This window comes from Calliopsis andreniformis, chromosome 1, assembly GCF_051401765.1.
Source record: "Calliopsis andreniformis isolate RMS-2024a chromosome 1, iyCalAndr_principal, whole genome shotgun sequence".
In the NCBI taxonomy this organism is placed as follows: domain Eukaryota; kingdom Metazoa; phylum Arthropoda; class Insecta; order Hymenoptera; family Andrenidae; genus Calliopsis; species Calliopsis andreniformis.
Window position 1 is genome coordinate 9,110,451 of NC_135062.1, and position 12,733 is coordinate 9,123,183.

The following is a 12,733-nucleotide window of genomic DNA, read 5'->3' on the forward strand; positions in this document are numbered from 1 at the left end:
AGGTACATGTATGAAATTTCGTAGTAACTCGTATTTTTAAATGAATATTTTGTTAATTTGAAGGAAAATATGACTGTCATAGTTTTATAACATCTATACATTTATCCATTCGATTACGCAATGCAGACAACTCAGAACGGTTTGCTAATGTACGTTTCGCTGATGTATATTAGGGTCAATGAAATATTTGCCATTTTATGGTAATTAACTGAGCTGCTAATCTGGAGTATACATAATTAATTTTTCTTTACATCAAATAGAACACACGTATCGACAGGTATCGACAAAACTTCATTTCAAAAGAAAGAAAATTCAAATGTAAAATTTATCGTCAAATTTGTAATGTATATAACGCTTATTCTACTGATTTATTTGTACTGATACATACTTGATGCAGAGGATATAATATATACAATAAAATACATTATGGAATGGCGTGTATTATAAACAAAGGAAATATACATACGAATGGAACTAGATTATAAATAGAGAAAATATATAACATCATAGGTGTAAAGCACTGCCTGCAGATTAATTATGCAAAATGATAAGATATTACAATAAATTAAGCAGTATTCACTACCTTATTCATATAATAGTCTATTGTTCGTTGTTATTGACATTCAATAAAAATTCTTTTATCATGATACGGTACTTTTAGTATCTCTATTTTGGGAGAGTGACCGTGGAAAAATACTGTAAAATATTCTTGTTTATATATTTTTTTTTTTTACAAATCATAATATATTTTGCAATTTATTCTCGTGTAAAAAATAAATAAAAATAAACACATAGGTATATTTTGTACATAACTAAATTTTGTTTCCATCTTTGCACGGTGTCCATTTTTCAAACGCACAGCGTTTTTTCCCACGATTTATGCACAATTCGTGCGATATACTTGTTTCTCTAATATTACATTCATCAACAATTTGAACATTTTCAATGGATCACAATTTAAATCAATTCAAGTAATATCGAAATGCTATAAAGAAATTCATCACTTTTTTTAAAACACATTTAAAATAGTACATTTAATCGTCTTGTAAAATACTTAAGGGATCCTCGCCGATTTTTTCCGCAACTTTCTTTAGATCCCTCGTGACTGATTTTTTCGAAGTCGAACGTGCTTCTGTTGGTTTCACCTGTGATTCGCTCACAGAAGACTTCTTCCCAAAAATGTTACTATTATCGTCGTCATCGTCGTCGTCAGAAGGAAACAAGGACTTCGATTTAACGATTTTCTTCGGTATAATTTTCGACGCGAAAATATCGTCTTCTCCGCTAGACTGATCAGCAAAAATGTCTGTAATGTGCGAAGTTTTCACAGGTTCCGTTACGCTCGCGAAAATTTCGGTTTTGCTCGACTGTTCTCGAATACTTCCAGAATCCGACTTCTGCGAGTGCTCAGAGTGCTCAGAAAATAAATTAGCGTCATCATCGTCATCATCGAACAGACTCGCTCTCTTTCGAGGTTGCTGCACAGAATTCTTTCTCCCAGACTCCGCCTTTCCTGACGATTTCTTTGCAATGTGACCAAATAGGCTATCACTTTCGTCGTCTTGATCATCGTCATCGAATAAACTGATTTTCGTGTCTTTCAAAGGTTTCTTCACGGGCTTCGATAAAGACGATGAAAATAGATCACCTTCCGTGTCATCAGCGAACAAGTCTAAAACTGGTTTTTTCACGGTCTGTTCTTCTGAAGGTTTCTTAGTACCGCTAGCAAAAAGACTATCGTCTTCAGAGAATAATAAATTCTTGCCCTTTTCAGGAGACGGTGTCTTCGTGACAAAAGCAAACAGAGAACTAGGATCCTTCAGGGGATCGTGACTGCTGTCTCGCAAAGGGTCCATTACTTCCTTCGATTCATCCTTGGATTCAACGCTATCTCGTTTGTCATCTTTTTTACGCGCAATTGAAGCAACAGTCTCCGTAATGGAATCGTTCTGATGTTCGGTCAATGTGTCAATCTTGCTACTTTTTCCTGTTGTTGTGTCTTTCTCTGTATCCACGCTGTCTAGTCTCTTAATATGCGTGTCTTTTAAAGGCTTGAAACTAACAGGTGGTTTTTCCAGAACTCTCTCGACTGGGGAAAGAATTGGCGCTCTACCGAACAAAGTGTCTTCTTTTTGCGGATCTTCAGGTAGATCAGGCGGTACGTCGAACAGATCCTCCTCGTCGGTTGACGGGGACAGTAGGGTATTTTTATTAGCACTCATCGAGCTCTCCTTGCTTATGCTACCGAGTTCAGATTTGTCATCTGCAGCCAAAGAAAGATTAACATCGCTAGGTCGATGAATACCATCATTTGCTGAAAATGGGGCTAAACGGTCAGGGTTTACAGTGACTGTATGCGCACTATGGACATTCATAGAGTTTGTAGATTCTTTGCTGAGGATGATTGACGAATGCTCGCCACGACTTTCATTTTGCAAATGACTGTCCCCAGAGTCTACGGTGTCAAAATCGATCCCGCTGTGTATCAGCGCGGATTTTCTCGCATGCCTGCTCTGTGGTCGGCGCTTGACTTGTATCCTGACTCTTGTCTGGAACATAAATTACAGAAATTAGAAACGAAATAATATTAAGTATTTTAATTACAATAATTACCTTCGAGGCAGTGGACAGTGTTTCTACTTGAACAGGTTCATCAAAGCTGATGGCACTTTCTACATTACTTTCACCCGAGATTGTCGACTGTTTCTGAGCAGTGCTATCTTCTAAAATATAGACGATGTATATTTTTTACAGGTCGCATAGGACATTATTTATGCAGCAAAAGATAAAGATAAATATAACGTAAATAATAATATGAATTACCAGATACGCTCGGAGGTGAACTTTGTCCTTGCGTACTAATACATCCACCGTCATCGCTGTCTCTATCTGCTGTGCTATCTTCTTCGTCTGTTTTTTCCTCGCTTTTCCTCCACATTGGCGGCGTGTCCATTGGAGAAAGTATTTTCAAATCGCCCATTTTTCCCATCAAATTCTTGATTTTCCCAGAAACTGTATGCCGTGTCGTTTGACCACTTTCTTCAGGTTGCGATGAGGAAGTAGTCACATGAATATCCAACGATTTCGGGGGGCTTTTTTTGAATTCATTTTCTGCGTTTCCAATTACGTGAGTTTCCTCGGAAGCAACTCGTGTATTTTTCCCATCACGTTGTTCCATTTTCCTTGATACCTCTTCGCTTGGTTCTCGATTTTCCACGAAAGATTTAGAGTCAACCGACACATCAGTATCCTTCCCAGGCGCATCAGTGTTTATAACTGATGTTGATTCATCTTTTCCCTTTTTGTCTGCGGTTACACTCTTGTTATTGAACAGATCATCGTAATCATCATCTTCGAAAACTAGCCCACGAGAGCCAACAGCGGAGAAAAACAGTCCGTTCCCCGATAAAATATCACTACCTTTTCTCTCTTTTCTCTGAGTAGCTATATCTGGATCAACGTTATCTTGTTTCTTATCAACCGCTTTTATCATAAACAGATCACTACCACCATTATCTGCTTGCAGTCCAGCTATACTAGGCTGCTTAGCGCTCGATGGTTTCTCATCAACCGCTTTTTTCACCGAAAACAGATCATCATCGTCATTAAAAATACTGGACTCAGTTTTCCCCTCATTTTTCGTCGGTTTCACAGCAAAAAGGTCACCGTCATCCATGTCCTCGTCATCATCGAACAAGCTAATCTTCTTCGAGGCAGTACTCTGCCGTTTTTCTGTATTACTCTTAAACGTTCCAAATAAACCATTGTCATCAGTGCCCGAAAATTTCCTGGAAGCATTGCTATCCTCCTTGGGCGCTGGCTTCGACGCTATGCCGAAGATATCGACATCAGGTGCGTCCTTGCTGCCGAATATATCGATATCTTCGTCGAACAGTCCCTTTCGCTGCGGGGGCTTGCTTTTGTCAGGGTGTTGAGGAGCAGTTAAAAAGTCTGTGCTCTTCTGAGACCTCGAACCCGAGCTGGTCGTTGAGAACAGTTCGTCGCCAGAGTCGGAGTCATCGAACAGCGACGACACTTTCGACTTCGCTGACTTTGAATCTGCCTTTGGCAACGGTGGCGGGCCGAACAGGTCCTCGTTTTCGAAGACATCGTCTTGTTGCGCCAGCGAGTCTTCGTTCTGCTCCTCTTGCGGCTGATTGCTGGCCGGTGTAGAGTTCGAGGTGGCGTTGACCTGGTTCAGAGTTCGTGCTGTAAATAGACTGTCGCTGACGACTCTTTCCCGGTAGAACTCCGAATTTTGGGTTGACGTCATCGGTGGCTGGAAGTTCGCACTGCAACGAAGGATGAACATAGAATCGCGGGAAAGCCCAGAATAAAGAGCCTAATTATTTTTTCCGTGTAGAAACGATGGAAATTTTTGGTTACGCAAACCCAGCGTTTCGTGTGCATCAGAAGAAATCCTATTTACGATTGATGTTACATTATTCGTTTCACAAAATAATAAGAAGAAACGGAGGAGCAGAGGAAATTCGAAATTCGGTGTACGTTGTTGCGTGTCGATAAGATATATTTATCACTTCACGAGTGCAGTTCTGCGTTTCGCTATGGACAATGTTTATGGGCTTTGCTTGAAATAGGGACGCTGATGCACGAGTGAAGACGAAATTCCAAAATTACTTTCTCTATTTGCTGTTTCAAGGACGATGGAGAATAACGTGAATATGCACGAGAAGGTTTGAGATCACTTCTATTAATTATGAGAACTGAAGAGGCAAGAGATTACGTAAAGGTCACGATCGAAAGATAAGAAGGAGATTCTGGGTATAAAAGAGGACATTTAAATAGAAACAATTTATTAGTGAGTTGTAGAGTATCGGAGAGCTTCAGTTGCTTTTCTAACGTAGAGACAAAAATGAGAAGTTTCACTTTGTGGATATTTGTCGGGGCGATGTGTTTACTCGCGGAAGCACAAGGTATATTACTTTTGGAAATTTAGATAGAAATGTAAATGGAGTATAAAATATGCAAAAGAAGCAGGTGCTCCCAAAAGTTAATGAAATCCACGATTTAATTTGTATTTGTGTGTACAATATGAATATTTATCACAATGAAATTAAGAAACAGCAAAAAAAATAGCATCATAGTCGTTTAATGAAACTATGATTGTATTAAACGAACTTCTGTGACACTGAAAATATAAATAATTTTATAATTTTATCAATAAGAGAGAAATTTCATATAAGCAAAATTCTTGCACAGCAAACTGCAAATCTTGGGATGGTCAGGAACTGACTGTTGGGACACACTTTATAAACTGCATTCAAGTACAGTGTCATCCAGATGGACATGTAACTGGGCTAGCGTAAGTCATGTGACTCGAGTATTTTAAACAAGTATCTATTTGTTAGAGCGTAAATACGTTTCATCTGACACTTTATCCATTACACAATCGGAATGAAATGCTTCAGCAAAATAATATTAAGAAATGAACGGCGAATAAAATGAAATTTTTTAGATGCGCACCCTATCTGTGTCAAGAAGGAAAACAAATTGGATACCGTGAAATGGACGTAACAAAATCTTACCCAGAATGTTGCGGGGGACCAATTTGTGCAGATTAAATACCACAGGCACACACAACTGATATTTAATATAAAATAAACTACTATTCATGAAACTGTGACTAACTAAATAAACACAAACTACGAACTGGAAATAATGTTTGAACTGTCACATTTTCTCGGGATTACATAGATAGAAATATATGTAATTAGGAAGTGACAATAATAAGTTCGCGCACGAGATAGTGCAATGGAGCGAGATATTCTTTAAACTGGAGAAGCTTGCCTTGAAGCTCACTCGTTTACTCGATACAATCACTGCGACGCAACGACGGATGACTAATGTTTGGATCATCGATTCAATGACATTTTGAGTATTTGGCACGCGTACGCATTCTCTTATGCGCTAGACTCGCGAAGGCAATGTCAATTCTTATTCGCGTTCGAAAAGAGGAAAACTAAATCTTCGATTACACGATTTAAACACATAAGATCAATGCAATTTTCACTACGGAAAAATTTATATTATTAAAATAGTTTTGTCTGACTAAAAGTTATGATATTGAAACTTACCCTAAACTTGAACCATCCGTCGTGATACTTGGTGGTTGGATCGATATACCGCTGGTGCATGTACTTTCATTGCCAGCGACTGAACTTCGATCGTTAATATTATCATTGGAAATAGCGTTTCGCGAATTGTCATAAACGAATTCCTGGTTGCTCTCATTATTCGCTGGTGTGTTACTGCCAGATGATCCGGATGATTGAGTTCGCGATATCCTGTTTGATATTTTACTCTCAACGGCTGCCGTTAGAATATTTCCAAGTATTGGGACTCCTCCCACAGGTTTCTAAAATATCGAATTAAAATGTTAATTTTATATTACTGATTGAAGCTGGTATAAATTTATATTAAAAAATCCGAAAATCATGCTTGACTCTTACCTTCTTATTTGGCAGTTGATTTTTAGGCAATCCAAAAAGATCGCCAGCATCTTCATCGTCGCTAAATAAGTTATCACTATTTACGTTGGTTTCTGGAGTACTGGCAGCTGTCGGTGCTGCGATGCCTAAATATTTTTTCTGAGCACTCTCTGTATTCGCTAAATTACTATTACTGGGATATTTATTTTTCGTGATTGTTTTAACTGTGTTCTTTGACGAAAAGATATCGTCAGAATCTTCAAAATCTGCGTCACCGAAAAGATCATCGATAGAAGATTTCGGCTTTGTAGCTGAAAATATAAATTTTTTTTAAACACGCTTTAATCAATCTATAATTATGCTTGAAAATGCGTAAAGACAAAAAGAACTTACAGACTGTACTAATTGGAGGTGGTACATCAATACTAGCAGGTATTATATTATTTTTGTACGATTTAATGGGTTTCTCTTTCCATGAATTTTCTGAGGCATTCTCGCTGAATATAGTTTTGGTCTTATCATTCAAATTTTCATCTCCCTCTGGTGTAAATAAATCATCTAAAATACATGTTAAGGTATGGATATTGCATAATATAAATTATTGTATTAATTAAAATACCTTTAAATCGATTTATTGATGCTTCATTCTTTTCATCTATAGCTACTGGCTTTTGTGCTTGTCTGACTGTACCTAATCGTTTGGCTAATTCTTCTGCGAAATTTGGTGCTGAATCGTTAAATGATGGTACCTAAAACAAAGTATAAAAGTTTATAATATTGAAATACACAATGTAGAAAAGAATAAATATAAGAAAGTATAAAAACCTTTGGCACATTTTCATTAGGAGTAATTGATTCCGAAGCAGAATGCACATTATTTTGACTAACTACATCTAATTTATCATTGCTCATATATGTTATATCATTTCTATTAGCATATTCTGATTCAATCATAGAAGGTACCAATCCAATATTTGCTTTCGCAGTAGTACCCATATTATATTCTCTGAGTGCTGCTCTTTCGTCATCGCTTTCTGATTCATCTTCTTCATCTATTTGCTCAGATTCACTGCTACTGCTACTACTTTCTAACCCAATTTTGATTGAATTTTTCCATTTCTGAGATCCAATAACGTATGGTAAAGGCCGATCTTGGTATGGATTATTTGGCCCCAATAAAACACTAAAATTATAATCATTATAAAGCATACAAAACTACTGTGATAACAGTAATAATTTAATAAATCCATTTACCTTAACACTACTCTGCTATCTTCTTCTTCTTCTTCTTCAGTATCACTATCAACAAATTCCATTTTCTTATATTTTTCATCCATTATGTTTAGGCCTTGTTTTATGCTTTCACTCACAGTAGCTATTAGATCTGCAGTTGCTGAATCTTCATCTTTAGACTCCTATAAAGAAATTAGAAATTTGAAAAGACATTAACACAAAAACAAAATGTTTTGTACTTTATAACCATTCAGTTACCTGCACAAAGTTTTCTACTCCTTTCTGAATCTCTATATCATCTTCTTGTACACGGCTCTCAATAAATTGAGTATTAGCCAAAGCCAAAGATGTATTAGTAACGCTGTCTATTAGTATTGCTGTTTCATTTAACTGAGTAGTCAATGAATCTAATGCTTCCTCTGTTTTGTTTGCTCTGACTACTAAATTCTACAAAAACACAAGTAAATAAATATAGACTTTTTACTAATCTACGTTTTATATACATAAAGAAGAAAATCATATGAGAGAGTTAAACCGTACTTCAGAAAACTGCTGGAGATGCTTAAGGAGTCCTGCATCACCTGCTAAACTCCATTCTCTTCTCTTCTTTCTCATTTCCTGCGTTGTCCATGGATGATCCCATGATTTGTCCATTCTGATATCTCCTAACACATAATTTTCTGTAGCTATGTTTGAGATCATTTAACATACCCTAGTACATGCTTAATAAATTCCAATAGTAAAAGAGAAATATCTATCGTGTAATGATATGTAGCAAATAGATATGTTTCTAAATGAGAAAAGTAGATTTTCCTAAAATCATTGTTTACATTTATTGACCTTCAAATTACAGTTTAGACTAAATGTCAATATTATTAAATAGTTACACAACATGCTATAGCACTCAGTTCAAAGTAAATTAATAAATTATTTATTTTCCGCATAATTACACTTACATATGTTGCACTATTTTTTTTATCAAACTCAATAAAAGAAAAAGAACACCCACTTAGCAGTTGGGATTATCAACTACAGTGTTCGGCACTGTCACATCTGGTCACATCTACCATATGATTGAACTCATACCTTCCTTCAAACGTTTCAGGAATGTGTAGTAAGTTGAGCAGAGATCTCTTTTTTACGAACCGTTTTCAATCAATATATCGATAAATAAAAAATATACAACATTCGAACAGAATTGTTCGCAAAATTGCATTAAAATAAATAGCAAACATTTTTTATGCGAACAGTTTGTTATCTCAACTAATTCTTTAGTAATTTTAGTAACAATATTATTTCATGTTCATTTGCAAGCGATATTGTCAATGATTATGACTTCTTATTGCTATTGCTTTAGTCAAATATTTTGTTTAATAGGATATAAAGCATAAGAAATTTTCAAATGTTATTATTTATTTTTCGTTGACAAATAAGAAGGGGCCTCCTTAGAACAATCTACAGCACTGGTATGAGCAATGTTGCCAAACCGAATAGTATTTTGGTTCACATTCAACATTCCGCTGTTCGACTGATAGAGGAACAGCACCGTGGATTGTTTGTCAATATCTTCGAGTTAGTTGATTTTTTTATTGGCTTTTACGTGTAAAGCAATCATTTTACGATGACACTAAAGCCCGAAAGAATACCCTGACTGTGAATGTGTCAGAGTGTTTAGTGTATGTGTATAGAGTACAGTGATAATACTGTCAAGGAGAACGTCGTATATGTGCAATAATGCTACTTTTATATGCAAGTCAGGAATTCCATCTGTTTCATTAGGGAAAAGAATGCTTGGAGTTCTCGCATTCTAAAGAGTATCTAATCTCTTTTTAATTTATTTATTTTTTTTTTTTTTTGTTGGTCATATGTTACCATGGATATTTAATAGAAGTGTCAGTTCTATAAGTGAAAAGGTAAAGATTTATAAACAAAAAAAGAACGACTAACCCTTGGTACAAAAAAAGTTCCATAAATTGGCACTTTTATTTGGTAAGTACATGAAACTGTTATTATTACACTATTTTAAATAAAAATCGAACTAATTAGTAATGTTATAATAAATCTGTTTAATTATTTTAAGTAGTATAATATAAGTGATTATGTACAATTGTGTAGTCATTACATGATAATGAGTTATAATTCATACTTCTTTATTATCTAAAGTGACTATATTGATAGAATAGTCTATTAATATTGATTTATGTTATCATTATCTTTTGTTTGTTTTAGATACACTGTACAAAATGTATAGCAGAATGATACAGCAAAAAAATATAGATGGTTTATATAGTAAAGATGAATATATTCAACAATTGTGTATCTTGTTTAGTTGATGCACAGAATATTGTTTTAGACAATTGTCGATTATCTTTATTGCATATCTTTATTGTTGCTCTTTTGGAGCAATTGAATTGTCATAAAGTATCCAGTGTTCATAAAATCACCTTTAATGAGGCTGAAGGCACGCGTAGGAAGGCGAACTCTCTTTTGAGAAGCTACAGTGTTCTACAACTGACTTTCATGAACAATGAACCATTCGGGAAGTGGAAAACGTCAGGCGAAGGTTTTGGAAGAAAACTATTGGGATTGCAGTGTCTGCACGTATAGGAATACCGCAGAAGCATTTAAGTGCCTCATGTGTGACGTCCGTAAAGGAACTTCTACGCGGAAACCCCGCATTAATCCCCAACTTGTGGCACAACAGGTTCATATTTTCTAACATTATGTTATAAGCTTTTTCTGCTTTGTATAAATATGTTATTTCACTTTAATCCTTAGCCAGCAAAGGTGGGATCACTCAGAGATCCCAATACTATTATTTAACCAATACAATTTAGAGTTTTCAAATTTTCAAAAATTAGTAAGGATTAAATATACGTTAAATAATTACCTTTATTGACACAGTTATATTGATTGCAGGTGGCACAGCAACAATATGTACCACTTCTGAAGCCAGGAAAAAAAGAAGGAGGAGGTGGGGGTAGTACAGCTAGTAGTGGTAAAGAGAAAGATCGTAAATTGGACAAACCACGACGTAAGAACAGGCATCCGCCGCGTCTTAAAAATATAGATCGTAGTACAGCTCAAACCAATGAAGTGACAGTAAATAATGTTACTGTCGTAATTACGGAATATAAACCCAAAGTGAAAAAGAGTTCCGACCAGTCTGGTTTATCTAGCAGTGCTTCATCTGAGAATGGAAGTCAACATGATTCTAATCAAGACTCTAGAAGTTTGGATATAGGAACTGATGCTTAGCTCAATACGCTATATCACATATGTGTATGAATTAATCTAATTAATATATTATACAATGTATGTGAATCTCTATGGGCTATGGTACATTCTGTGGACAAAAGAAACCATTTTGTCTATGTGTTGCAGGTTACATAATATTCAATGAGGTCAGACGTTTTATGCTATCAGTGGAATCATTCAATTTTTATGACTCCAATATGAAATAAGAAGTATGTTGTGTATTGTTGTTTCGTATTGACATGAGAATTGTCATATAACAATAATCTTCTACATACTCAAAATCATCAAGTGAAGTTGTACTTAATGTTATTTATTCCGTAGTTTGACAGTATTCTAAATTACATGTCTAATATTTAATTAAATATTTTAGATAATTTTATTTGTGCAACTTTGGACATTACTTATTCTATTTATATAGTACTGATTATATAAATGCATTATATGCATTAATATTAGAAATGGAATTTGATATATCCATTGTTGACATAATAATGTTCATATGACTTTCATTGAATCTATAACACCACTGCCAGAAAGCATGTTGTAAGATTATTGTTAATTAGAATGTTTTAAAGAACTCATTTATGTATATGGGTTATTTAACTTGTTTATTTAATAATTACTGTCACAGTGAATGAAGAAACTGGCATTGGTATGTACACATCTTTATCCCATTCCAAATTACCGATGATTTTGATTTGTTCCAAGCTTTATACTTTCATAGCAGTTAATTTCACTAATGAAGGAATGTAGTTTATACAACAGAAACTTGATGCAACTAAAATGCATTATAATAATATAAAATGAAGTAAATTACACCCAGTTTTATATATTTTAGATAATATTTGATTCTGTAACAAACAAATTCGTTAATTTTGACAACTCATAATTTTTATTAAAATGTATCAAAAATCATTTTTACGTACTTTACTCTCCTATACTTTAATGACACTGATTGATATTCGATCAAAGTATTTAACATTAATTTACGTAAATAGTAAAGTAAATTTAGAACATTTCAGTAAAACCGTTATTTAATTTTGGCATTGTAATAGTGCGTAAAAGCTATCAAGTTGGCATGTGTTAGGAATCGTCCCAATTCATTGTAACTGTGATTTTTATTTCCTTTTATATTTATTTTTACATATTTTACGTTACCAGGTAATGAAGAGCATTACCGAATTAAATCACATAAAATTTTATTGTGACTATATCGACCACAAACGATAAGATTATTTTATAATTATGACATTAAACAATGCTATACAACCAATTCTCTTTCAATTTTATGTAAAATGTTTGTATACCGGTTATATTAGAATATGAAACGTAACTTGTCATTGAAGTTAATATTCTACATTACGAACATGAAAGTAAATAGAACTTTTACAACCATTTATACATAAATAACCACATTATTCACGTAACGGAAGCATTGATGGATTACGTAATCATGCAATATTAACAGGAATTCATAATAGAAGTGAAATTCTGTAGCTGCCATTTCATAAATAGTTTTTCATGAGCGTCATCGGAACGATAAATTTTTATAAAGCAAACCCAAAATTTATACTAGAAGAAACAAATTCCCACTTTATATGTTCTTACATTTTTTGAACTTGTAAGGAATCATTTTCATTTTAGAAACAGTTTTTTCATATATATTCTTAAATTGTATTAGAATATTATTTTGAAACATTTTATTTTTATTGCTATTATTTTACAATATACAATTAAAAAATCTTTACAAATATTTAGTAGTAGATCATGTAAAATACAAAGATTTTTAAATA

General features: G+C 34.3%; 4 protein-coding genes across 6 annotated transcripts in view; 3 read left to right on the plus strand and 1 right to left on the minus strand.

Annotated features, from left to right (window-relative positions):
- Positions 1-12,733, plus strand: part of LOC143177540 (uncharacterized) — a 113,719-nt gene that overhangs the window by 7,376 nt on the left and 93,610 nt on the right. The window lies entirely within an intron of this gene.
- Nclb (PWP1 homolog no child left behind) lies at positions 423-8,373 on the minus strand. The gene is made up of 11 exons (XM_076376123.1): positions 8,223-8,373; positions 7,941-8,129; positions 7,704-7,864; positions 7,275-7,632; positions 7,069-7,198; positions 6,843-7,007; positions 6,471-6,760; positions 6,096-6,376; positions 2,824-4,292; positions 2,614-2,723; positions 423-2,549 (listed from the first exon to the last, which is right to left on the minus strand). The coding sequence occupies exons 1-11, from the start codon at positions 8,334-8,336 to the stop codon at positions 1,035-1,037; spliced, it is 4,782 nt and encodes a 1,593-aa protein (XP_076232238.1). The 5' UTR covers positions 8,337-8,373; the 3' UTR covers positions 423-1,034.
- LOC143177854 (uncharacterized) lies at positions 4,821-5,680 on the plus strand. Its single transcript, XM_076376112.1, has 3 exons — positions 4,821-4,934; positions 5,221-5,323; positions 5,477-5,680. The coding sequence occupies exons 1-3, from the start codon at positions 4,874-4,876 to the stop codon at positions 5,580-5,582; spliced, it is 270 nt and encodes an 89-aa protein (XP_076232227.1). The 5' UTR covers positions 4,821-4,873; the 3' UTR covers positions 5,583-5,680.
- Positions 9,140-12,732, plus strand: Rybp (ring and YY1 binding protein). Of its 3 annotated transcripts, none has more exons than XM_076378354.1 (4): positions 9,140-9,671; positions 9,912-10,386; positions 10,602-10,964; positions 11,067-12,732. In XM_076378354.1, exons 2-3 carry the CDS (start codon positions 10,210-10,212, stop codon positions 10,938-10,940), a joined length of 516 nt encoding a protein of 171 aa, XP_076234469.1. In that variant the 5' UTR covers positions 9,140-9,671; positions 9,912-10,209; the 3' UTR covers positions 10,941-10,964; positions 11,067-12,732. The 3 variants fall into 3 exon arrangements, 2 of the variants coding, with proteins under 2 accessions (XP_076234469.1, XP_076234457.1); XR_013001918.1 differs by having other exon boundaries at positions 9,141-9,671; positions 10,602-10,997; XM_076378342.1 differs by having other exon boundaries at positions 9,142-9,671; positions 10,602-12,732.